We start from the raw sequence: 23,839 nt of genomic DNA, 5'->3' as shown, positions 1-23,839 counted from the left end.
CACCTGTATTTACATCAAAGGCAAAACATCTTTTTCTTTTTTTCTCATTTTAATATTAAATCTAAAATAAACAAAATAAATTAAGACAAAATGTATTTCTTTTTTTGATTATTATATATTGATTTATATACAAAAATGGACATCGTACTGCGTATTGATTTTTGTTTTTAATAATAATAATAATTTATCTATTATTTTGTACTTGATAGTCAAAATATAAAATATTTAATTTATTAATTTAATTAATTAAAATAATATAATATAAAATATTTTCAAACAAAAAAAATTTTAAAAGCGTGTTTGAGACCACTGTCTTAAAGTATTTAGAAGTACCTTTAATTATAATTTACTTACAATTTGTAACTATATTATAAATTAATCGATCTTATACTTTTTATATAACTTTCCATAAGATTTCACATAAATTCATAATTTTTTTTATATATATATATATATATTTAGAGCGTGAGAAAAAATTACTAGAAGTAGAAGGACCTGTTGGAGCTGCTGAAGACAGCTGCTACAGGGATGAATCCAGCTACATACCAACAGTCGGAAGATGGGGAAATGAGTGGCCGAGTTGACTCGAAACCCGGCCTACTCCTGACACCCACGATGATGATGATGACTATGCATTTTGGCTGAAGTATGGCCAGAAGGCGGACTGGCCGATTGGTCAGCCAGTGCCCTTGCCAAAATGGGGTAGCTCAAGGCCACCCCTTGTGGTCAGCTCAATCGAGGAGTATGAAGAGCTGGCCAATAAATTTGAAATTGAAGTACAGAATCTACTTCAAACATATAATTACGATTCAGTGACTAATTTTATCAAGTAAATAATCATGTTATATTCAATGTAATGAAATTCAATTGATACAATGAATAATTATTTTTCAGATTTTATAATGAATTCAAAAATGGACAATGTGAAACATTGGAGAACTTCTTTAGGGAATATAAGCCACCATTAACGAAAAATGCCAATACTTGTGTTGGACTTGGGTTGATATTAATAGGAAAATTGGCATTGTTAGAAAACAGATTCCCTGGGATTAAAGACAGCCTTTATCTGGTGTCTTGCGAGGAATCAATAGAAGTAAATTATTATATAAATAGTCTTAAATTAAACTATTATTTCCTAAATAAGATGGTTTTTACAGAGTCACGATCATGAGGAATATATAAGTAATGATTATCCAGATCCATGGGTAAGCGACAAAGAACATGTTATGGTTGCTATGCAAATTGAAATCAATGGACGTGGAGGTGTATTGCTATTAGATCCAGGCTATCAAGTTGGTAGGGTTGTGACTGTGATGATCGATCAACAATATCCACATACAGGTATATTTTTTCTTTCTCTTTTCTGATTCTTTTGTTCAATTTAGTTTTATTAATTAAATTAATTAATTTTTATTAGGTCGTTTCGTGCCGGCTTCTTGTCCCAAAAAGGAATATTGTTATCAAACAATGGTTGGTGAAAAGTATATACAGTGGTCTGTTTGGAACGACTCTCCAAAACCAGAGAGCAACTTAGTATACATAGGAGCATCTTACCATTCACCAGTCTGTGTAACTGAACGCAGAAATTTAGTCTACAACTTTAGAAGTTTATTAGCAACCGACAGGAAAGGCCATTTATTAGCTGGTGTGTATTTCAAAGCTGCACTACAATCAACATTCACATTGTTCTGCGATGATGATCAAGATCCTAACATTAAACACCGAATTAAAGTTCCATCTACAAAATTCAGAGACTCAAATGTAATATAAAAAAATTTAATTTAAAATACATACATCATAGTAATGTAATATTTTCTCTTTTAGGAAGTCGATAGTGATGTTGACAAGATATTAGAATTATGTAGTAAACATCTCAAGATGACAAAGATTCAGTTTTATTGCATACTATCAGCACTTGCGAAAATATTAGAAGATAAAGAATTCCTTGATCAAATGTGCAAAATCAATGATGACATTTATAAACTTGGGGTTGATGAAAATAACAATAATGAAGGCGTTAATAATTACAATTTATCTGGTTAATTTTAACATTAAAATTTTATTTTGATTTATATATCTTATTCATAAATATAATTTTCTATGTGTAATACTTAGTAGTTACTTTCTATTTATTATTATGAATTATCAATGTTTATTTTATTTGTTTAAAATTATAAACTTAGTAATTTTAGATTTTTATATTAGATGTATTATGGACAAGGAAATAACTTTGAAGTGGAAATAAATAATCTTGATTTTGATTTCATACTTAAAATTAGTATTTTATTCTTATAGTTATAATCATACATTTAATTTACTAAACTATACCAGATGAATGAATAAGAAAATCAATTTATTACTTCTAATACAGCTGTTCTCAATCACATTAGTGCGAGGCATATTGAATGACAAAAAATGTACTAACATTAATATTTGATACAATGATAAAAATATAAGTTATTATGTTTAAAACTAATCAAAAATTTAAGAACTCTGATTAAATTATTTATAGCTGAAAAAATGTATTAAAGTTGCTGTATTACAAAGGTTGAGATACGCTGCTTTATTGAATAAAAATAACATATTAAAAACCAAGTAATTAAAATAAATTAATATACATGGCTTTTCGGACTTGAAATGCTTAATTACTTAATTATAAATACTTTGTTAAAAATCTATTTAACGTCACTCTTTTTCACACTTGCCTTAATTTTATTTTATAGAATACAATTTAAATTTAAATTTGTGAAAAAAATAAAGTGTTTTATTGCTTAAATAAAATTAAGAATTAAAAAAACACTTAAGCATCATTCAACGGTTGCTGGTGAATTTTCTTAGGTTTTCGCTGCTTTGCTGAACGCTTTCTTCCTTGTTCTTGTGGAGCTTCAATAGCCAACACATCACTAAAATAAAAAAAACATTAATTAATTGATCAATTAAAAAATACTTTTTTTTTTAAAACTAAAAGGTTTAACTTATTTATACAAAGAATAATATGAAATAAAATATATCAATATATATTTTACAATAATTAACCTATTTAGAGTAAATCTAACAATAAACAGATTTTTTAAAATTAGACTCATGAATAAAATTGGAAAACAAACATACAAAAGCAATGATATATAAATATAATTATATTTTTGTCTACATGTTAAAAATTTAAAATTGGAATAAGATTCATTACTTTCAACTAAATTATTTACAGAATAATTTACCTGGTATAATATGAAGTTAATATCAAGAATTTCAAAATTTCAGTCACATATAAAAAATCAAGATACATAAAATGTTGACAAAACTACTTTTATTTGAAGAATAGCCATTTTTACTAACTATTAAGTCCAAAAATATTTAAATTTTCATTAATAGATACATGTTAACCATTGGTTATTATTAATAAATTATTAATAACCATTATGTCTTAGTATCATCGTTACCTAGGAATTAATTTTCACTTACCTCATAAAATCAATGTTTGTACTTTAGAGCATAAAATACAAGAATTGTATTTTATATACTAAATCTACAATATCCAAAAATATTTTTAGAACTATTGTAAGTGAAAAATATCATCTTAATATTAGCAACATAATGTAAAACAATTTTTATTTTTTAAATAAATTTAAATAATCTACACATTCAAAAACTAATAAATCAATAACCTAAACCATTATAAAAAAAATTAATACCTAATATATAACAATTATTATAAAGTTGTATTTTCTTGATATTAATTTATTATTTTTTTTTAAAAAAAAATAAATAATTTACTTATTTTAAGTTCATCTGTTATAATTTAAATAAGGCTCATAATGGTAAAGAATATGATGCATTAATTACGAATTTTAATATGTCAACAACTTCATTTTAATAAGAAACAACGTAATCAGTTTTAAATATTATTTTACTTTAAATTCTAACAAAAGTTGCATCAATTTGAATAAATTAGTGAGATAATAATAAATAAAAGATATATATACATATAAATTAATTTAATACAATTTTTCAAATATTTAGTTGATAATCATAGCCAAAAGAAATAAAAGCAAAAGTTTTTTTTTTTTGTCATGGAAATGATGAATTATTAAACATACCTGCTATGTGATGTTGCGGGAGGTAATGCCTTGAGGTGCTTTTTTAAAGGTGCTGAAGAATTTTGAACTCTAATAAAACACGAAATAAATAAAATAATAAAAAAACTAAGTCAACAAAAAGTCTAAAACAAAACAAAATTAAAATAGCAGCATTTGTTTGCAACATTGAATTGGCTGATAAATTTAAAAAGTATAATATAATCAATAATAATTTAAAAATAAATAATTTGTGCAAAATAATAATAATAACATGAAATGAAATAGAGTAATACATAAAAAAATATTTAAGAATGGAATTATCAAAAAATGTGAAATGGAAATGGAAACAGATATGTACATGAGAATTATAATTAAGGAGAGAAATAAATAGTGAATGATGAGAATATATACATAAAAACATGTACAAAATGAAAACTAGACAAATGCCATAAGAATTCTAGAAGAAAAGAAGACAATTCAAAGAAAATTACTAAAATTAATTAATTTAAGGCAATATAATCTGGATGAGCAGGACACATAATAATGAAGGCACTAATCTGAATTACCCCAAATAATTGAAAACTAAACAAAGAAAAAGAAAACTAAAAAAACTATATACGAGAGCTATCCAGAAAGTAATAGACATTTTATGTACTAACTACAATTAATGACAAATATAACTTATAAAAAATAAACAACCATTTTTACTATTAATTGAAATTAAAAATAATATTTATTCCAAAATTTACCTATGTGTGTAAGGCAAATAACGACTACGATCACGATGTGAATTCATATTTTGAGCTTTATTACGCCACTCATTATTAAAATCTTCAGCTTCATCTAGAACAAAAAACAATAAAAAATGAATAAGTGTACATTTTATTATAATACTCTGTTTAACAATGGAAATCACAAAACACAGTGCTACACATTCCTCATCACTTTTATTATGGGCTCTCTCTAAACGTCAATAAATGTCAGGTTATGTCTTTCACAAAACGCCTATCAACCATCCTTTATGATTATTCTTTTAACAACCATTCCCTATCAAGAGTTTCCATAAAGAAAGACTTGGGTATCCTTCTAACTACTAATTTAGATTACCACTCCCACATCAAACACGTCACTTGTAAGTCCCTAAAAGCCTTAGGTTTTATTAAACTCTTCTTTTCTAATTTCAAGCTAACCTATTCTCTTAAAAGTCTTTACAGCGCTATAGTAAGACCAATAGTTCAATATGGATCAATTCTTTGGGATCCTTACACATCTTTTGACTTTTATCAGCTTGAGAGAGCACAGCTTAAATTCCTCAATTATGCCTCCTTTTTCCTCAAGATTAACCATCAACCTCACGACTATTTTCCTGTCTTACACCATTTAAAACTACATAATCTTTCCGACAGAAGAGTCTTAGCCAATCTCAACTTTCTAAATAAATTAGTTAATGGTTCCATCAACCTGAGCTTCTTGTAGAAGTGAATTTTAGAATTCCATGTAAATTTTCCAGGCTATGTGCTTCTTACTATGTCCCTCGTCATTCCACAAATTATGGCCGTAACCACCCGATCTACTGTATGATGCGACTAGCTAATGAGAACCCCTCAGGTTTAGTGTAATAATATTATTGCCGTTTTTTAATATATTATATGTCTTGTCTATTATATTAATGTACTCTCAACTTAAACTGTACCTTGGGCACCAGTCCGTAATGTAATATAAATAAATAAGTAAATAAGTAAATAAATCACTTCTCTACTCAAGTATGAACAGTAATAGATCATGAAGTAGATATTTACACAATAGTCATGCATTTTCTTATTTAACAGAATATATATTAATTTGATTAGTTATTTAATAACAATAACAATTTTTATTTACTAACCATCTTCCAAGTTAATATATTCTTGGTTTTCTTCTTGTTCTCCTGAATATAAGTTTTGTTGACGTTCAACAATGTGTGCACGATCTCCAATATGATGTCCAATAGCCAATTTCTTAACACCAGTTCTTGAATCGCAAACAGCTTTTTTTGTTTCTTTTATTCCTCCTGGACCAGTACGTGTAGAAGATGATGCTTTGTAAACCTATTAAATTTCATTAAATAATTACAAATCAAAAATATTAAATTCATCTTTATATATCATTATATACTTGAGGCTGTCCATTTGGTCCATTTGATGAATATGACATAAATGTGGAGCTACTAAATGATTGAGACTGGCCCGGAAAATTACCATCCATCATCATACTCAATTGATTGTTCATGGCATTCATACTACCCATCATAGAACCAAAATTTCCAAACATACCACCTCCAAATGGCATCATCATACCAGCCATAGGATCAGAGAACCCGCCAAACACTGAATTCATCATTTGATCCATTTGACGCATTGAATTCCTTAAAATATAAAAAGTTATTAAAATATATTAAATAAAGCAACCAATGAAAATAGAACAAGGTATTTGAAAGATAATTAAAAATGTTAATTATCTATCTCGATTTAAATAAAACTAATTTTTTAAGCTTTAAATCAAGTGACCACCCCGTGGGCCTCATAAGGCCCTTGATGTCTTTTTTTAGCTCTCCTGCATAGAAGACTTATAATAAAAAAAAAGTCACAATATTACTGTAACAAAATCGTAGGTTAACATGCAATAAGTAACTTCCAAAACCATGATTGAATTTAGCTCACTATAAACATACATAGGTATCGTGTTTTTAAAACAGCTACAGCAAACCTGATTTCTTGTGGTGAGAGATCATGGAAGTCATTATTATTATTATAGTCATTATTAGGCGGCGACTTTTTTTCTTTTTTGGTGGCCCTTAGTGTTTTTAAGAAAGTGTAAATTTGAATGCCAACTACAAAAGGTTGGACTACCCTGCTTTAAATGATAGTAAAATATACTTTTATTGATGAATTAATAAGGAAGTAAGCAATACATTGTATGTAATTACCTAAATAAATAACTATTCTTAAATGATATTTAGGTTATAATAGTTAATATAAAATAAAAAAATGTTTTTAAAATGTGATAAACATCACTACTTTATTTTTATTTTTAAATAATCAAGCATGAATCAATAGAGAATAATCAGAAAGTCATGTAAAAATTAAAAATTAAATTCTAAAAATTAGTTAAAATTAGATTTACAATTAGAATTAGAACAAAGAAGCTAAAATTTAAATTATGATAATGGCAATAAATTATTGTAAGCTTTCTTCAAGGAATAAGGTAATAAGGTAAGTTTTTTATTCAGTTTTCTGAAATTGTTTAGCTAAGATATAGTTTGTTGAAGTATACATATATTTTAACAAATCAAATTGAATTCTATAGTTAGCACTACTTTTACTTTATAAATTAATCTTACTTTTAGGTTGTACATTAAAAGTTAAAAAAATTTTTAAATATTTTTATTTTAATTATTTATCAATTAACTCCAAATTGCTGTTAAATAGAAAATGAAAAAAAAAATTCGAGTATTTAGTGAAAGGTATGAATAATTTAATTCACAGGCCTAACTTTTTTGAATTGAAGAATAAATACTCCATTAATTGTAGTAAATTTCAATAAAAGTGTGTAAATGAAAATACCACAATTATATCAATACAAAATATGTACCTTTTGGTAAAATTTTAGTAGACAAATTCAATTAAAAACGAATTAGATAATTAAATAAGACTATATATTCAACAAGGATAACATCCTGTGACCATTAGTTAAATTTACAATAAGCCTAAAATAGTACGCTAAAAGTAAATAAAAAAATAGAATCTAATCAGCACATTTAAAATAATTCTAAACGTATTAATTGGTTGTTATTTGCATAATCCATAAATACGAGCTATAACTAATAATCAAAATTAAAATTCATACCTTTGAGGATTATCGTTACCAAATATGTCTGTAGTTAATGCATTAGGAAACATACTTTATCCTTTGTTGTTAAAAGTGTTATTAATGAAAATGCTAATACACTATCTTTATTTCCGAAAACTATTCAGATTTTTAATCTGTTTATTGTACAACGCAGGTAAAAGTACTTTTCAATTACACAACACTTCTAGATTGGAATAATCAGACCGGTAGGATGTTCTTTAATTAATGTTTTAAAAAAAATGATTAAACTGACAAAGTAATGACCAAATACAAAATTCTCTACGAGTATGTCAGTGATTATCGAAAATATATAAATTATTTAGATAGAAATTGACATGGTGTAGCCGAGAATTTTCTAGTTTCTTCGTATTGATCAGTGTAGCCGTTGTTAAAAAACTAAACTATTTACTTGTTGTTCATAATGTAGGCAATCGTTCTGTAATCATCTTTAACATGATAAAATGTTGTTACTACATAATATTATTTTTGACTTATGGCCAAATTGCATAAACAGATTTATGACTTGTATAAGTTAAAAAGAGGAAAAAACAGGTCATTTTTAACAATTCGATTCGTTTGGAAGTGGTCATTCTAAAGGGTAAACTGAAAAAAGTCCCCATTAATTTTAATTTGGCTAATTTATGAAATAAACGTTATAAAAATATTTTTTCTTTATCTAAGACTGACAACACACGAGTGATATTTTACCGAGCATTATCGAAAAACAAGCGTTATTTTACCTCATGATATGATATGATATGAACCTCTTTCGTGTTAGCGATTTAAATCAAAATGCAGTGTTCAATACATGTCAAACATGGCGGACAAGAATATTATTTTGTAGATTATTGAGTTCCTCAAAAGCTGGTTTCATAAAACATATCTCTCCAGTATTTCCTTCTTTTGTTTTGGCCTGAGTAAGAATTCATTGTCTTCTTCCATAGTAATGGCCTTTCTTCTATTGACGTCATTAACGGATCAATATCTAAAATATCTTTGTCCAATATTTGAGAGTTTTCATCTAACGAATACGTGTTAAAATTAATTGACATGTTTACAGAAAAGGTTAGGTTTTGAGTGATAAATATTCTTGACGCGCTTTTATTACCGCTCGTGTGTTATCACTCATATATTTAAATGCATGCAATCCGGGAAATCTTTGACGCGTGATATTTTTAACGCGTAGTAAAAAGTTATGGTGCACGCGACAGTTTTTGAAATGTCATACGCTCATATCGTACATTGATAGATTGATGATTTACTATAGAGAGACGTTTTACTAGTGGATTTTTGTGATGGGTTAACTTAGAGCGAAAAGAAGAATAATTAGATTTGGTTAGTTGGTATATTTAAATTTTTGTGGAGATAATTGTTCGTGACGAATGAGGGAACAAAGAAAATTTGCCACAGACAGATTTACTGGAATGCTTGAATTGTTTTCGTGTTTGAGGGTTTATCAGAGCTCTATATTTGGATTCTATAGGACCACACAGACCTGATTATGGATTTGTAAATAAGTAGTCTATTAATTATTGTTGTCTTAGATCGAAGAAATGGGCGAAACATGTGGAGTCTGGAGTCAATAGAGTAGCTGTTGTTGACACGGACCGAGAACATGCAATTATCGAAGTATGATTTTATTAGAAGATAATTCACGGCAGGGAGGAATTTTTTGAGTTTAAAAATAAGCTGAGTTACGCTGAGTTATACTGCCGCACAGTAGTGATGAGCAAAGTTGGTCTTGATTTTGCTACAAGACCAAGATTGAGTCTGTAAGACTAAAAACAAAATAAGACCCATTTTGCAAATCTTGCAATTTTTATTGTAATTAAAAAAAAAAATTCACAGAAAAACACATTTAATGTAGGTTAAATGAAATAATTTATATATATATATACTGGTATTATAAGAATATAATAAAATTTTATATTAAATTTAACGTGTGACGCGATGTTCGGGGAAATAATGAATTATTGAATTCAATATAAGAAATAAATGGATATGATCAGGGGTGGATCCAGAGTCGGAGAACTGTGGGTCAAGCCATTTCAAGAAGCCATTTCTTAGGGATGAAACAGAATTAAAAATGAATACCTTGTAAAAAAAAAAATAACACAATATGCTCATAAAAGTGTATTAGTATATTTATATTGCATTTTAGAATTAGTGATGCCACCGATAATGACTTATTTACGATTAATAAATATAATTTAATTTTGTCAGTGCAACAAACGTACGGAATAAAATATGATTTACTTAACTTTCTACTAAAATGATATAATTTCAAATATAAATTATGAATTGAAAAATTTTAAATTTTGAATATACATGGCATTAATTTTTCAAGTAACTCCGATGGGTCAACTGTCCAAGAGCTCAAATCAAGGTCTAAAAAGACAAAAAAAATTTCCAAGAGGCCAATTTTGTCAACAAATATTAACTGTGGGTCAGCTGACCCCCTGAAGCCCCCCTAGATCTACCCCTGGATATCATATTCACTGTAAAGTAATTTTGTAACTAAAACAATTACAGAAATGTAATGAAATTATTTTAAGCTGCCGAATATGACACAAATGTTGATATGTGAGCACGAAAACATATAACACCAAAATCAGTGATACAGTATATTTATAAACAGTAATATTTATTTATATTTGTAAATAAATCTTTCCATTGAATTTTATATTAATAACAAGATTTAATTATAGTTGGTACTTGGGGTGTTATTATATAGGTATTGAATGTATTTGTTTTGTATGCTATTCGTGAAATATTGTTAAATTGTTAATTGTGTTGGTTGTCGTATAATATTATAATATATAAATATTATATACAGTTTGTCGTTTGTAGGGTTGCCATAAATTTATAAGGCGAAAACGGGGCAAAACAAACACATTATTGAAAAATATACTTTTTATTACTTTAATTACTTTTAATATATTGAGAGGACCATTAATGGCAAGCAATATAATATTAAAAAGGAAAACACGATTGCGTACGTTCGTTATCGGCGATACCTTTTTAAGTTACACGATTCCGTACGATTTTACCTGATTTTTAACTACACGATTGCGTACAAAGTTTTAAACGTTGATGCCAATTTTCATACCGGTATTGATGTATACCACATGCCTATACGAGATAATTTAAAAAAAGTTAATAAATACTTTGTGTTTTATTGCTTTTATTACCCATGTTTATTGTTAATGATATCAAATATACAGTGCTGGATTAAACATTTGTGGGCCCCTAGGCAATTAAAATTTTGAGCCCTACAAAATTATTTCTTAAATATATTTTTAACATAACTATCCAATAATTAAAATAAACAACTTTAATAACAACCAACAATAAATGTAATAAATAAAATCAAGTTTATTCAATGTTTTTATTTGCAAGAAAAATTAATTAATTATTATAGTAGGTATTCCTAACTTTTTTCAAAACAATTGTATTATTTTTACTGCACTTAACACCTACAACTTAATATATATATATAGTATATTTCATAGTGACTTTTATCCCATAAATTTGTAAATAAAATATAGGTATTATTAAATAAAATAATAGAATATGTGTTAGTTTGTTTAGTTTATTTGTTTATGTGTTAGTTTTATTTAACCAAAATTATACCATTTAAACATTTAAAAACAAAAAGTTACAATGCCTATCTGTGGAGTTGTATCTTCTGTGATGAACACTTCAACTTGGATTCATGTACAATTATATTCATTGCATTCCAAATACTCAAAAAATGTAGAAATGTCCATCGTTAGTGCAATTACACATCAACTTTCTGCGGTATATGTTGATGTCTTTCAATGGTAATTACCAGAGCATGTTCAAAACAACCTAGCTGATTCAGATTTTCATAAATCAGGTAACATTGATCTGTTGCTGGGATCAGAACTGTTTTTTGACCTGCTCGACAATGAAAAAATAAAGGTAAACAATCAACCATAACACCCGGTACCATCAATGTGTTTACTGTCATCAGTCTATAACAATGACGACAAACCTTCTACCTTGTACAACGAAGCAGTTGAATGCAAGGAGCACTTCAAGTCCACATATACTAGAAACGAAGAAGATCGTTTCAGTCTCAAACTTCCTATCAAGGACATATCAATTTTACGATCTTCTTATGAAATGGCTCATCGATGATTCTTTAGTTTGAAAAAACGACTGCCACAAAATGATGAGCTACGTTCAAGATATATCATATTTTTACAGGAATACGAAGCATTAGGGCACATGTCACAAATTAAAAATGTTGATGCAGTTCATACCAATTATTATCTTCTACATCAAACAGTGAGAAAAGCAGAGAGCCTATATATATATATATATAATAATCATAATAACAATAATTTTTAACTATCTTTTTTTTAAGTTTGAAAATACATTAGTTTATAACTAAGTTAAATTATATTAAAATTAATAAAATCAGTTGTCAATAGATTTTTTTTGTTCTGTCTTTAATGTTATTCACAGCCAGGGCACTGTGTCTAAATTGGATCCAAAAAAAGGCACCACGGAAAAAAAAGTTTGAGAACCCCTGTTTTATACTGTCTGAGCCATTAGGCCAGAACATTTACTTATATTTATTTATATTGTTTTTTATATCATATTATTTATACATGTTTTATGCTATCTGAACCATCAGGTCAAAATCAGTTATTTAATTTATCTGAGCCGTCAGGCCAGAACATTATTATTACATGTTTTTTTATAGTTATTATATCAAGGGCCGGCCCAAGTAAAAATAGTGCAGTAGGCAAAATAAAATTTTGTTGCCTTTAAAAAAAAAATCTAAGCTATTATTTTAACTTAGCACTCCTTCTATTTTTTATGTCACATATCTAAATAAAAAAAGTTTTATTTTTATTTTTTGTATAAAAATATATGTAAAAAGACTTAAAAATGATTTCTATAATTATTAAGTAAAACCCATCATTATCGCGACTATTGGAAATCGAATATTAGATCCATTACCACTGGTACTTACAGTCATCGTGACCTTTTCACGGACTCATGCAATGTATAAAAAATTATTCACGTGGTTTTCATACGAGAAAATACTATATATTTTTTATTGTGCACAACTCGAAGTTTGAATACGAATTAATCTTTATTGTGTATATTTTAGGTTAGGTAGGTACATGATAACAAATAATACATACACTACACATTTTAAAAATATATGTATAAATTTTAAATATTGATTATTATTTGCGCCTATATGTTCTAGGCAGCTGCGGTGGCGCTCATCAAATTATTATTTGCAATATGCGTACGTCGGCGACGGCGCACTCTTATCGGTCCTCTGGTTTCCATTATTATTATTATTATTATTAAATTGTAATATTTAAATTATTGTCATTAAACCGGTCGTATGTAACGCCGATAATTATTATTATTATATTTATATTATTATTATTTTATATCTCTGTATTATAATCGTTGGTCGCAATTGTTGCACCACATATTTATTGTAAAAATACTTTTTCGTCGTTAGCCAACAGTTATTATTTTTTCCTTTTTTGTCGATATTGCCATTGTAGCATACTTATAATTATTATAATTTGGAGCCCGCTAGTGAAGCGGCACGTTTGTGATTATTCTTATTATTATTATTAGTATTCTGTGATTATTATTGAAAATAAAAAAGCATCTGTCGGTTACCAGCAATAAAGACTTCCACTACCAATTCAGAGTCTAATGAGTTTTATTTTATTCAAATATTGTTCTGTGTCACCATTCTTGTTGTGTCAGTACGTTCGTCGTCGTTTGGTTCGTTGTAAGTACTCTGGGCAACTACGTTTGACTTGTTGCCATACGTAAGTCCGCCAGCACCCGGTGTGGTGTGTGAGAGGCTGTCCAGGTCGTCCAGTACTTCTAGTCAACATCGTTACCAGTTCACCATCGTTACCTGCCGTAATTTTAAGTAGTCTGTAAGTTGTGTCCTGAATGTTTAGTTGTTAATTATTGTCCGATTTGTGTGTGAGCTCTGTGGTCATTGCACTAAACTGATTCGTTCATAGAGACTCCCCCTCCCTAATAACTAAACTCTATTTCCTATTTCCCATTGTACATTTTACTGGTATTCCCTTCCTCGCCCTCGTCATAACGTCACACGTCACCGAATCGTCGTCCGAGCTTTTGCAGTGCCGTTATCTCCAGTATAACACGTTGAGTTGCCTACTATTATAGGTTGGGGCGCGGAGATCAGTGGGTTGCCAATGTATACAGTTCGGGCGCACTGATACCATTAGCTCGTTTATCTCTGTATTTCTGTTAATATAACTGATCCTTCGAGTTGTTTTAATTAAAGATCAAACAATTATAATTTGTTTAACTATAGGTTTTAAACATAAAGTAAAATATACCTAATATATTTTGAAAAGGTGCCATTTATACAGAATTTAGGTAGATGATTCATTAATATAAAATAAAAAAAAAAATTAAATGTACGGTCACATGAACGTGAATGAGTCCCTTTTTTACGCAATGAGCGTGAACGTGATTGAGTTAAATTTTTAACTGAACGTTCCGAACACTGATTATATGTACCATTACGAGTTTTCATCGTGTTACATTTTTTAAACTGTTCCTAAAATGGTTCACCTGAATGATATAAATATACATTGTATATTTTGTTATAATATTGGCTACCCTAGAACAATTAGTGATAGTCATATTTTTATCATATACTTCAAATGTTGATAACGATTACTAAATATTAAGTTTTGCAATATTGCACATTGATTACATTTAGACTTATTTTTGTGCGTTACAATACATTACACAGTATATCAGTTAACAGACCTTATTATAAGAACATACAATTAGATTTATGAGAATAAATTTATAGTTCTTACCTATTGTTATTAATCATTAATAAATGACTTGTTGCTTAATCTTTGTGATGAGTAGTCATATGTATTTTTAAAATATAATTTGTAAAATTTTACATAATAATGTCTTATTTTAACTTATAATAACTTATTTTTTTGATTGCATAAATTTAATTTCACTGAATAAGAACAAATACATATATTTTTTATTTTAAATATTAAATATTGTTTTAAATAACTTTATTTAGTTTCTTGGTTTTAAGTTAATGTCTCATAATCATGTTATAAGCCTTTCATGTTAATTACATTTTATATAATTTATATAGTAAGTTATGTTATTTAAAATTGTCATGCAGAGTAAACAGTTGAAAAGTTTGCCAAAGTTTTCAAGATTCTTATCGCATACATCTGCAAGTACTCAATATTTTGATTTGCATTACATATTTTTCAAAGAAAACTCAATAAAATATGTGAAATCATTTAAGTCTTTATGTCCTCGTTTAAACACTGATAATAAACGTCAGGCTGCTGTTCTAATTCCATTGTGTATTGTTAAAGATGAAGTTTCATTATTATATACATTGAGAACGAGTAATTTAAAGAGAAATAGTAGTCAAGTATCCTTCCCTGGTGGAATGCATGAAATGGATGAAAAACTTCAAGATACAGCTTTGCGGGAATCTTGTGAAGAACTTGGAATATCTGAAAGTAGTATTGATATTTGGGGAAGTGGGAGATTTATTGTTTCTAAAGATATAGCAATTATGCCATTTTTAGGAAATATTGGTGTCATAGATCCAGATATGTTAAATGTTAATCATGAAGAAGTACAATATGCTTTTGCTATTCCTCTTAAACATTTTTGTGAACCAGCAAATTGCAAATATACATACTTTAGGCAAAAATCAAATCGGTTAATGGTTTTACCAGTCTACACTAATGATTACAAAAAAATTTGGGGCATGACTGCCTATATGACATGGTTAGCATTAAAATCAATCATACCAGAGAAGTTTACTCAATCAATTTCATCATCATTATATAAAATAAATTAAAAAAGACCATATTGTAAACCAATGTTACCAGTTTAGCTATTAAGAATTTTATAGTTGAATAATAAAATTGTTTATTTACATAATTATATTAATTTTTTTATTTATTTAATAGGAATTAGAAAAGTTAACAATTGATATTAAAAAATGAGTAAGCTATTAAAACTAATGCTATTAAGACCAATTCTTGATGCATATGTTTACAATGTTTTTTTAGTTATAAAATGGAATTATTGGCTACAAATGAAAACCAACATTTTAATATATTTAATATATTTTATATAATAAATTACATTAGTATACATAACTAAATATACATATTTATAATTATTTTTATTTCATTTAATTTTTCAATTAATTTAAATTTAATTATTTTAGTTTTTTTTTTTTTAATATTAAAATTTAATTTTGATTAATTTAATGCCATAGTTATACTTGAGACATACATTTTTGAACATAAAATAAAGACAAGATCTATCTATTATATAATAAAAAATATATGAAAAATAAAAATAAAAAATAATCCAACATAATTCCAGTAGCATGTTTAGGGGTAGTCCCGGTAGGCATGTGCCCACCCACATTTTTATATAAGTAGTTAACTAGTGTAATTCCGATGATCAATGAAATTAAATAAATTAAAATATGATTTATAAATAGAAAAAAATTTGTGGCCCATCCACAATAAAAGTTCTGGACACGCCACTGGATAATTGTAATAATGCACTCATGTTACGTATTGACATACATTGTGTGTTAGGGCTGCCGCCGACCCCGAAATGAGTATCGCGAACCCATAAAGAGCCGAGAGCCATAGGTTAAGAATCGCTGTTCTATGATATAACACTGATAATATAAATTTAATATAATCTGTGGATATCACATAGAGTAATTACTCCACGGTCTTAGAAGATAAGGTCGGACAACTAGGCTTTATCAAGGAATCCGCTTAGTGAGGCGAATTAATTTTCAAATTTTACCACTGTAAAATTGAGCGCTGCTTTACAGATGTTATTTGAGGTTATGGTATATTTTATAAATAATTAAAAATTATCGTATTTGTAAATCATAATGTTCATTACAACATAAGTGGTATTGCATTCAGCTTCAAACAAGGTCTGAGACGTGAAGCCTTAATAATGTAATTTACATTGATTATTATTTCAATAAAAAGTATAACAAAAAATTCACATTTCACATAAAGACAATTATTATAATTACTAAAATTATTTATTGAAATCCATAAGAACTTTTTTTGGTGCCAATTTGCATAATCCAGGCGAAATTCAACTAGATCCTTTATAATAACTGTTTACAACTTCATACCAAGTTTGTAAAATTATTTATTCGTATATTATAAATTATTAGTGTAGAATTGAGACCCCTTCTTAAAAAAAAAATAATAATAAGTGTATTCTACTATATATTTATTGTTGCCATTTCTCTTTCAAACATTAATCTTTAGGAACATTAAACACTGATAGTTTTTTATTGTTACTATTATTGCAATGAAAGTAACAAATTTTATTTAGAATTTTAAATATACAATCAAATAATAAAGAAAGAAAAAAATAAAATATAAATTATAAGTTTATGGATGACAGTTGACAGTACTATGCAGATTTTAATATTTGTATCAAATAATATATTTATGTAATATAATTGTATTCATAAGTGCCAATAAGTGATATTACTTTATGAATTTTTTTTATATACAGGAAATATTGTTATTATTTTTTAAATGTTTTTATAAGATTATGAAATGAGTGATTATATACCTATGTTAATATTTTATAGACTGAATATTTTTTACTGTTTACATTATATATTCGCATAAGTCCATGTGTTATATTTTTATTTTATTGATTTGCTTTTGTATATATAAGTGCCAATAAGTAGTGTTGTATCATCACCTAACACATATATTAAATTTAATAAAATTAATATATTGTCAGCAAACACACACCACCTTCACAAAATGCTGTCAATATAGATTAGAATAGCATAAAACGCCGCCCGCAAGACGGAATGGGGGTTCGTTCTACTACCATCGACGTGGAGAACGAAACGCTGTCCGTTTTGCGAGTGACCGGTAATTATTTTGTTTTTGTAGTTAATAAATATTTTTCCGTTTGTTTTAAAATAAAAAGTTTTTATATTATTATTTTTTTCTACCTTACGTACTCGTACAAGTTTTGAGAGAGTTGGCAAACTAACGAAAGGGGTAAATAAAATTATATTGCATTTCAAACCTCAATCCAGTGCTAGATTATATTCTTTGTCAGTTTGAGGGGAGAGAACAATATGATTAGGTAAAGGTTACCTCACGCTTGAAACATCCAGTGCTAGATCTTGTTCTTTGTCAGTTGTTTCGAGTGTAAAATAACTTTAGAGCTATTAAAGGAAAGTAAACCTTTTAAAAAACCTGTTTTTCGACTATCCTATTAAGCAGTGCTAGATTGTATTCTTTGTCACTTAAGAAGATAGTCGTCCGGGTCAATTATTAAGTTTTCCTTTACTTGCTTGTTTGACAGTTAGAGTGTCCGACAACCAAAAATACCTCGTTTTTGTGTTGTTATACGCCAAGCCTTTGCGTGGCGTATACGACAGTAGTATTAATTTATTAATTAGTTTTTACTATACAGGAAATTATTTTTATTATTTTTTAATAGATACTTTGATTTTATTGATTATTAAATAAAGGTTTTGTTTATTATTAAATAAAAATTTTGTCTTATTATATTATATTGAACTCTATATGTTATCTATATATTATATGTTAATGGCTAGAATTAAGAACGGACACTCAATTTTGTCCATGGGTATAGATACTATGGTTGTACGACAGCGGGTATCTAGTTCTTCTGAAGTGTGATAATAAACATGATAAAAAAAAAAAAAGAAGAAATCCAAAAAAGTTTCTTTACGAATTTTTTGTTTATGCATTGATCGCCCTATACTGAATACATACAATTATTTATCCGTCATTTATGTGACCAACGACCGTTAATGTTCGTTATTTTCCCGCCATTTGTGTAATTTCAAGTAGGTAGGTACTAACTATAGACAGTGCCGGTGCTAGGTATTTGGCCGCCCTGTGCCAATTTATAAAAATGCCGCCCCATATAACAACATTTTTTTCGTTAAAAAAAAAAATAATTCATATAAATTTAATAAATATATTAGTTTTATGAATACTTAAATAGGTGTAATTGTTTTAACATTTTGGGATGATTTCAATATAAAAATAACTCACATAATTAACAAAAGTGAAACCTCCTGGTAACCTAACCAATTACCAATTATTGCGCAAACGAGTTATTTTAACAGAACCAAAAAAATATTAAAAATTAAAAACGAAAGTTATCTGTAGTCCATTTATTTTATTTAAAATTAAACAAATACGTTTTACATAATTTTATATGAATTCTATTAATGAAACACTTTTCTTGCCTTTGCGTTCGAGAAATCCTTTATAATTTCTTCAATGTCTAATTCTTGACAAAATTGGTGCTCGATAGCTATCATAGCCAGTCCACTAAGACGATCATTTGTCATTGTTGAGCGTAGGTAGGTCTTTATTAGCTTATGCTTAGAAAAGCTCCTTTCACCACTTGCAACGGTTACGGGTAAAGCTAAAAGTATACGCAGAGCAATTGATACATTTGGTGTAAATGATCCAATATTAATTATAAACTTTAAAAGTTCAATCGGAGACAAGTTAGATTCAACCATTGGTATTATAACTCTGAGTTCATCTGCCATTTCAGGTCCGTTAATATCGGCTGAATTACCATCTGTTAAAAATAGTTGCAAAGATTTGCAGTGGTTTAACAGGTTATCGTATGTCATATCTTTTAATTTATTTGTCATAAAGAAAAGAAAAATAATCGTTGTTCCTTTATCTGTTCAAATCTATCATTTATACTATTAATAGCAATATCAAATATATTATTAAAGAAGTTAACTTTAAAATTAATTTTTGGATCAATGATAGGTTCATCCACGTTTTCGTAATCAAATTGTCTTTTAACACGACGTGCTTTGATTCTTCCAACCGATTGCTCAAATACAGACACCGCATCAATTTCTGATGCCATTTTTGAAGCTTCAAAAACATATTTATCAAATGAATTATCGCAATCAAGTCTTTGCTGTTTCAAATATGATACTAATGCTTCCAATATTTGTATAGCTGCACTGATATCAAAATTAATTTTTTTGCATTAATTTGCTAACAGGATTAATTTTATTGAGTAAATCGTACCAAATAGTGATAGAACAAAGGAACTTAAATTGTTTAATATACTTACAAAGACATTCAGCTTCATGTCTAGTCATAGAATCCACATTTTTATCTTGCACAATTTCGAATAAAGCATCATATATTTCTCCTATTTGATAACGAAAAGGTTTAAGTGCTTCGATTCTACTTTCCCATCTTGTCTGACTTAATGGCTTTACCGTTAAATTTGTAATATGTCTTAAAAGAATTTGCCAACGGTATGTAGATGCCGAAAAAAAAACGTAAACTTTTTGAATAATATCGAAAAACTCAATCGCCTCTTTTGATAACTGAACTGCATCATTTACAACAAGATTTAAAGAATGTGTACTACAAGGAACGAAGAAAGCGCGAGGATTAATATTGCGAATTCTTCGTTGTACACCAGAACGTTTGCGTTTCATATTCGCTCCGTTGTCATATCCCTGGCCCCTCATATTTTTAATTGGAATTCCCAAGTCCTTCAACTGCTGTATTATAATATCAGAAAGGCCCATTCCAGTACTAGTTTCTATTGGAATAACACCGAGGAAATGTTCACAAATTGTAACATTTGACTCTTTTTTTTGACGATTCAACAAATACAAAACGAATAATAATGGTCATTTGTTCAACGTGGCTTAAATCAGGAGTACAGTCCAAAATTATACTGTAATATTTCGCTTCCTTAACCATATTAAGTATGCGTGTCTTAATAGCACCGGATATTAAGTTTATGATTTAATTTTGTATGTCTTTTCCCAAATAATGAGTTTTATTTTTAGTTTTCATTGTTCATCCAACATGTTCGGACATTATAGGATCATATAACGCCATAAGCTCTATAATTTTTAAAAAATTGCCGTTGTTTTGTTTGTAAAGTTGATCTGATGAACCCCGAAATGCTAAACTTTTTTGACCTAAAAGCTGTATTACTGACACGATTCTCTGTAAAACCGCATTCCAGTATTTTTTTTCCGATTCAAATATGCGTTGATTAGTCATCAATCGTTTTTTTAGCTTTTAATCTTGAAGAAAATTCTATCCAAGTTTGATGTGCTCTAAGATGGGAATTTGATGTCTCGTGTTCTTTTAAAATAATAGAAACGTGTCGCCAGTCGTTATATCCATCTGTTCCTAGTTTAGTTTTTGAAGTTGAAAACAGTTTACAGAATAGCAAAAAATAACATTCTTGGACAAGGAATAGACAAGCCATGTTCTTAGAACATTTTCTCCGTTACTCAGACAACGTTGATAATTAAAAACTGTAAATCTACAATTATTGTGTTCCAAAAGAAATACGAAAGTTTTGGCAATGGGTGAAGGAGGGCCTTTTTCAACGATTGTTGTTTTTAACTTATCGCTTAAAAAAGTTGGACAAGTTGCAGGATCAGTGCCTATAATTAACGTTAATTCTTTAGATTCAGATGAAATTAAATGGTTTGAAGAATCGTTTAATGTGATTAACGTTTTAGTAAAGGCAATGTCGGTTTCTATCGGATTTTCATCAACTTGGTCAGAAGTTAGAATACCAGAATCTATAACTGTTGATGTAGATGTATTTTGAGTATGATTAGTAATTATGTTATTACTCGCAGATATAGATTCATGTAGAACAGTAGACTTTTGGAAAAAATTTTTTAAAGATCCTGCTTGTTTTTTTATGGTTGCTTCCTTTTCAGCTTTCCTTTTTTTATATTCACAACCAGAAAGACGTTGCCTGCCATCTGACATATTTATCAAATCCGAATAAACTAAAAAAGGATAATTTTTTTTTTAAAAAGTCGTAAAAAAATACAGTGAAATTATAAAGACAATTTTCTAATGTTCTTAATTTTTTTAAATAATTAAATATGCGTTATTTAATGTAGCAAAACGATACAAATTTTAATTATACAGTTTCCCTAGGCCCTAGGGTTATGAATTATATTTATAATAAAATATTAAAATTATAGAAGCCCCAGCACCTCACTATCTCAGCTCTAATTACAAGTAATCTTTAAAATTATAATTATTGTTAAAAACTTGTATTGTATTACGATTCAATGATGATTACAATGATTCAATATCTAATATTTATAAGCAGGTCTAGGATTTTAAAGCAAATGTTTCTTATTTTATGTATGAAGTTTTTATACATAAATTCGTTTCACGTCATTCTGATTCCAAATAAACCAATTTATTTTAGTTTTTTTGTTATTTATTATACTTTAAAATCCGAGCCCTACTTATAAGTAATTTATATTTTTAGTATAATTTCGAATAAGAATAAACAATCTTAACTTACCTCGCAAATCACAATGTAAAAATTAATAATTAATTATTGTTCGTTGTCTGTCACTAGGCTGCTGTAAATGTATTATGTGTGTGTTAGTCAGTGGTCGAACTACAATTAATGTCGTCTATTACAGTCGTTACATCTTACAGTCGTTGCCCTATAAATTGAGACGGCGGCGACGCGATAACGAAAAACCAGGGGTTTCCCGTCCCATCTATATTGGTATATTTCATAATGCCTGGTGCATTATCGATACGTGGTACGCCGCGCGCCGTCACCTAGTCCAAAAGCCGCCGCGATGTCCGTCTAATGTACATTTATGTATCACAATTATACCGGTTTGTCTCGGGCGGCATGTGATCAATACGGTACCTAGGCAATAATTATTAATTACTGATAGCGCACTACACATATTGATGACGTGCTCACATAAAAAATTTTAATTTAATATTATATACAACAGAAAAAATAAATTACCACAAACTTTTTAGCATATTTTTATTTGTATTGTTTGTATTTTATAATTATCTCCTTGCCCATATTGCCGCCCCTGAAATATTGCCGCCCTGTGCGAATGCACTGCCCGCACATGCCTTCCGCCGGCCCAGACTATAGACATGTAAACTAACTTAATTTATATGTCTATGGTACTAACTATTATAGGTTTCTGCCACTGCAAGTTCCTCTTGTCACGTTTGTAAATAATGTATTGAACAAAAATAATTGCACATGTTTGTTTAATTGAGGCCAAGCGCACACGGTGCAACTGTTTTGGGAGAAAAGTTGCAAATCAGTTGTACTACTTAGCAATCAATTTGCAACCAATATGAAACTTCAGTCCGCACACGGACATGACTGATTTTGGATCAATTGATGTTAATCTATTCGATCTGTACAGTTGTTTTCTTCGATTTTATACTATGTCATGTTCAGAATCAGATGAAGATGACATCATTAATTATTATCAATACCGCAGGCTACGCAGAATACAGCGAAAACATTGGGTTCATCTATACTTAAGAGAAAATGCGAACTCTAGATTGTTTATAACCTAACGAGCTTAATGTTTAATTCTTGGTCACTCACAGTGTTGGGAATAGATAATGCAAAATTTATCTAAATAAAGATAAAAGATAATATGTCCAAATTCATCTAGATAAAGATAATAGATAAAAAAAATTAAAATATCTAGATAAAGATATTTTCAAAAAATGTTATTTTTTTGTCAATATTTCATATTCTAATAATATCTATGAAGACTCAATTATAATCATTATTATCAATAGTTACCTAGGTATTTAATGTTTATTATAGTAATGTAGTGTACCATTAAGCAGTATTTATATATAATTTACTATATTTAATGATAATTAATCACTAAAATGTTACACAAAAAAAAAAAAAATGAAAATTGCTCTATACGT

At 28.2% G+C, this 23,839-nt stretch overlaps 6 protein-coding genes across 8 annotated transcripts; 2 read left to right on the top strand and 4 right to left on the bottom strand.

The window, feature by feature from the left end:
* Positions 1-584: 584 nt before the first annotated feature.
* LOC112682777 lies at positions 585-2,275 on the top strand (the record flags this gene model as incomplete). Its single annotated transcript, XM_025553503.1, has 5 exons — positions 585-829; positions 895-1,093; positions 1,158-1,341; positions 1,418-1,761; positions 1,825-2,275. Coding segments are annotated over 5 exons (1,191 nt in total), but the record flags the coding sequence as incomplete, so codon positions are not given.
* Positions 2,276-2,736: 461 nt separating this feature from the next.
* On the bottom strand, positions 2,737-8,323 carry LOC112682753 (myeloid leukemia factor). Of its 2 annotated transcripts, XM_025553454.1 has the most exons (6): positions 7,962-8,322; positions 6,231-6,480; positions 5,962-6,163; positions 4,826-4,919; positions 4,098-4,166; positions 2,737-2,903 (listed from the first exon to the last, which is right to left on the bottom strand). In XM_025553454.1, the coding sequence occupies exons 1-6, from the start codon at positions 8,012-8,014 to the stop codon at positions 2,801-2,803; spliced, it is 771 nt and encodes a 256-aa protein (XP_025409239.1). In that variant the 5' UTR covers positions 8,015-8,322; the 3' UTR covers positions 2,737-2,800. The 2 variants fall into 2 exon arrangements, with proteins under 2 accessions (XP_025409239.1, XP_025409241.1); XM_025553456.1 differs by lacking the exon at positions 4,098-4,166 and having other exon boundaries at positions 7,962-8,323.
* Positions 8,324-15,020: 6,697 nt separating this feature from the next.
* LOC112682759 (nucleoside diphosphate-linked moiety X motif 8) lies at positions 15,021-15,962 on the top strand. 2 transcript variants are annotated; one of them, XM_025553476.1, is made up of 2 exons: positions 15,021-15,529; positions 15,599-15,962. In XM_025553476.1, the coding sequence occupies exons 1-2, from the start codon at positions 15,154-15,156 to the stop codon at positions 15,874-15,876; spliced, it is 654 nt and encodes a 217-aa protein (XP_025409261.1). In that variant the 5' UTR covers positions 15,021-15,153; the 3' UTR covers positions 15,877-15,962. The 2 variants fall into 2 exon arrangements, with proteins under 2 accessions (XP_025409261.1, XP_025409260.1); XM_025553475.1 differs by having other exon boundaries at positions 15,024-15,962.
* A 3,322-nt stretch (positions 15,963-19,284) lies between these two features.
* Positions 19,285-19,770, bottom strand: LOC112682763. Its single transcript, XM_025553479.1, has one exon. It carries the CDS (start codon positions 19,744-19,746, stop codon positions 19,306-19,308), a length of 441 nt encoding a protein of 146 aa, XP_025409264.1. The 5' UTR covers positions 19,747-19,770; the 3' UTR covers positions 19,285-19,305.
* A 12-nt stretch (positions 19,771-19,782) lies between these two features.
* Positions 19,783-20,655, bottom strand: LOC112682776 (zinc finger MYM-type protein 1-like). The gene is made up of 3 exons (XM_025553502.1): positions 20,141-20,655; positions 19,842-20,073; positions 19,783-19,788 (listed from the first exon to the last, which is right to left on the bottom strand). Exons 1-3 carry the CDS (start codon positions 20,653-20,655, stop codon positions 19,783-19,785), a joined length of 753 nt encoding a protein of 250 aa, XP_025409287.1.
* Positions 20,656-20,726: 71 nt separating this feature from the next.
* LOC112682762 (zinc finger MYM-type protein 5-like) lies at positions 20,727-22,547 on the bottom strand. Its single transcript, XM_025553478.1, has 2 exons — positions 22,425-22,547; positions 20,727-21,891 (listed from the first exon to the last, which is right to left on the bottom strand). Exon 2 carries the CDS (start codon positions 21,869-21,871, stop codon positions 21,275-21,277), a length of 597 nt encoding a protein of 198 aa, XP_025409263.1. The 5' UTR covers positions 21,872-21,891; positions 22,425-22,547; the 3' UTR covers positions 20,727-21,274.
* Positions 22,548-23,839: the final 1,292 nt, after the last annotated feature.

The sequence above is a fragment of the Sipha flava genome, unplaced genomic scaffold (assembly GCF_003268045.1).
Source record: "Sipha flava isolate LNK unplaced genomic scaffold, YSA_version1 210_pilon_pilon, whole genome shotgun sequence".
Taxonomy (NCBI): Eukaryota; Metazoa; Arthropoda; class Insecta; order Hemiptera; family Aphididae; genus Sipha; species Sipha flava.
Note: the sequence above shows the minus strand (reverse complement) of the source record. Positions and strands in the feature narration are given on the sequence as shown.

What these genes read in the sequence shown, in the direction of transcription:
- LOC112682753 (XM_025553454.1), bottom strand. Translation starts at nt 8,014, where the DNA reads ATGTTTCCTAATGCATTAACTACAGACATATTTGGTAACGATAATCCT. An exon ending in GGTAACGATAATCCTCAAAG is followed by an intron (nt 6,481 to 7,961) that starts GTATGAATTTTA and finishes TTATATTTTAAG; the next exon opens with GAATTCAATGCGTCAAATGG. An exon ending in CCCGCAACATCACATAGCAG is followed by an intron (nt 2,904 to 4,097) that starts GTATGTTTAATA and finishes TTTTTATTTTAG; the next exon opens with TGATGTGTTGGCTATTGAAG.
- LOC112682759 (XM_025553475.1), top strand. Translation starts at nt 15,154, where the DNA reads ATGTTATTTAAAATTGTCATGCAGAGTAAACAGTTGAAAAGTTTGCCA.
- LOC112682763 (XM_025553479.1), bottom strand. Translation starts at nt 19,746, where the DNA reads ATGACAAATAAATTAAAAGATATGACATACGATAACCTGTTAAACCAC.
- LOC112682776 (XM_025553502.1), bottom strand. Translation starts at nt 20,655, where the DNA reads ATGGGCCTTTCTGATATTATAATACAGCAGTTGAAGGACTTGGGAATT. An exon ending in CTTTGTTCTATCACTATTTG is followed by an intron (nt 20,074 to 20,140) that starts GTACGATTTACT and finishes TTTTGATATCAG; the next exon opens with TGCAGCTATACAAATATTGG.
- LOC112682762 (XM_025553478.1), bottom strand. Translation starts at nt 21,871, where the DNA reads ATGTCAGATGGCAGGCAACGTCTTTCTGGTTGTGAATATAAAAAAAGG.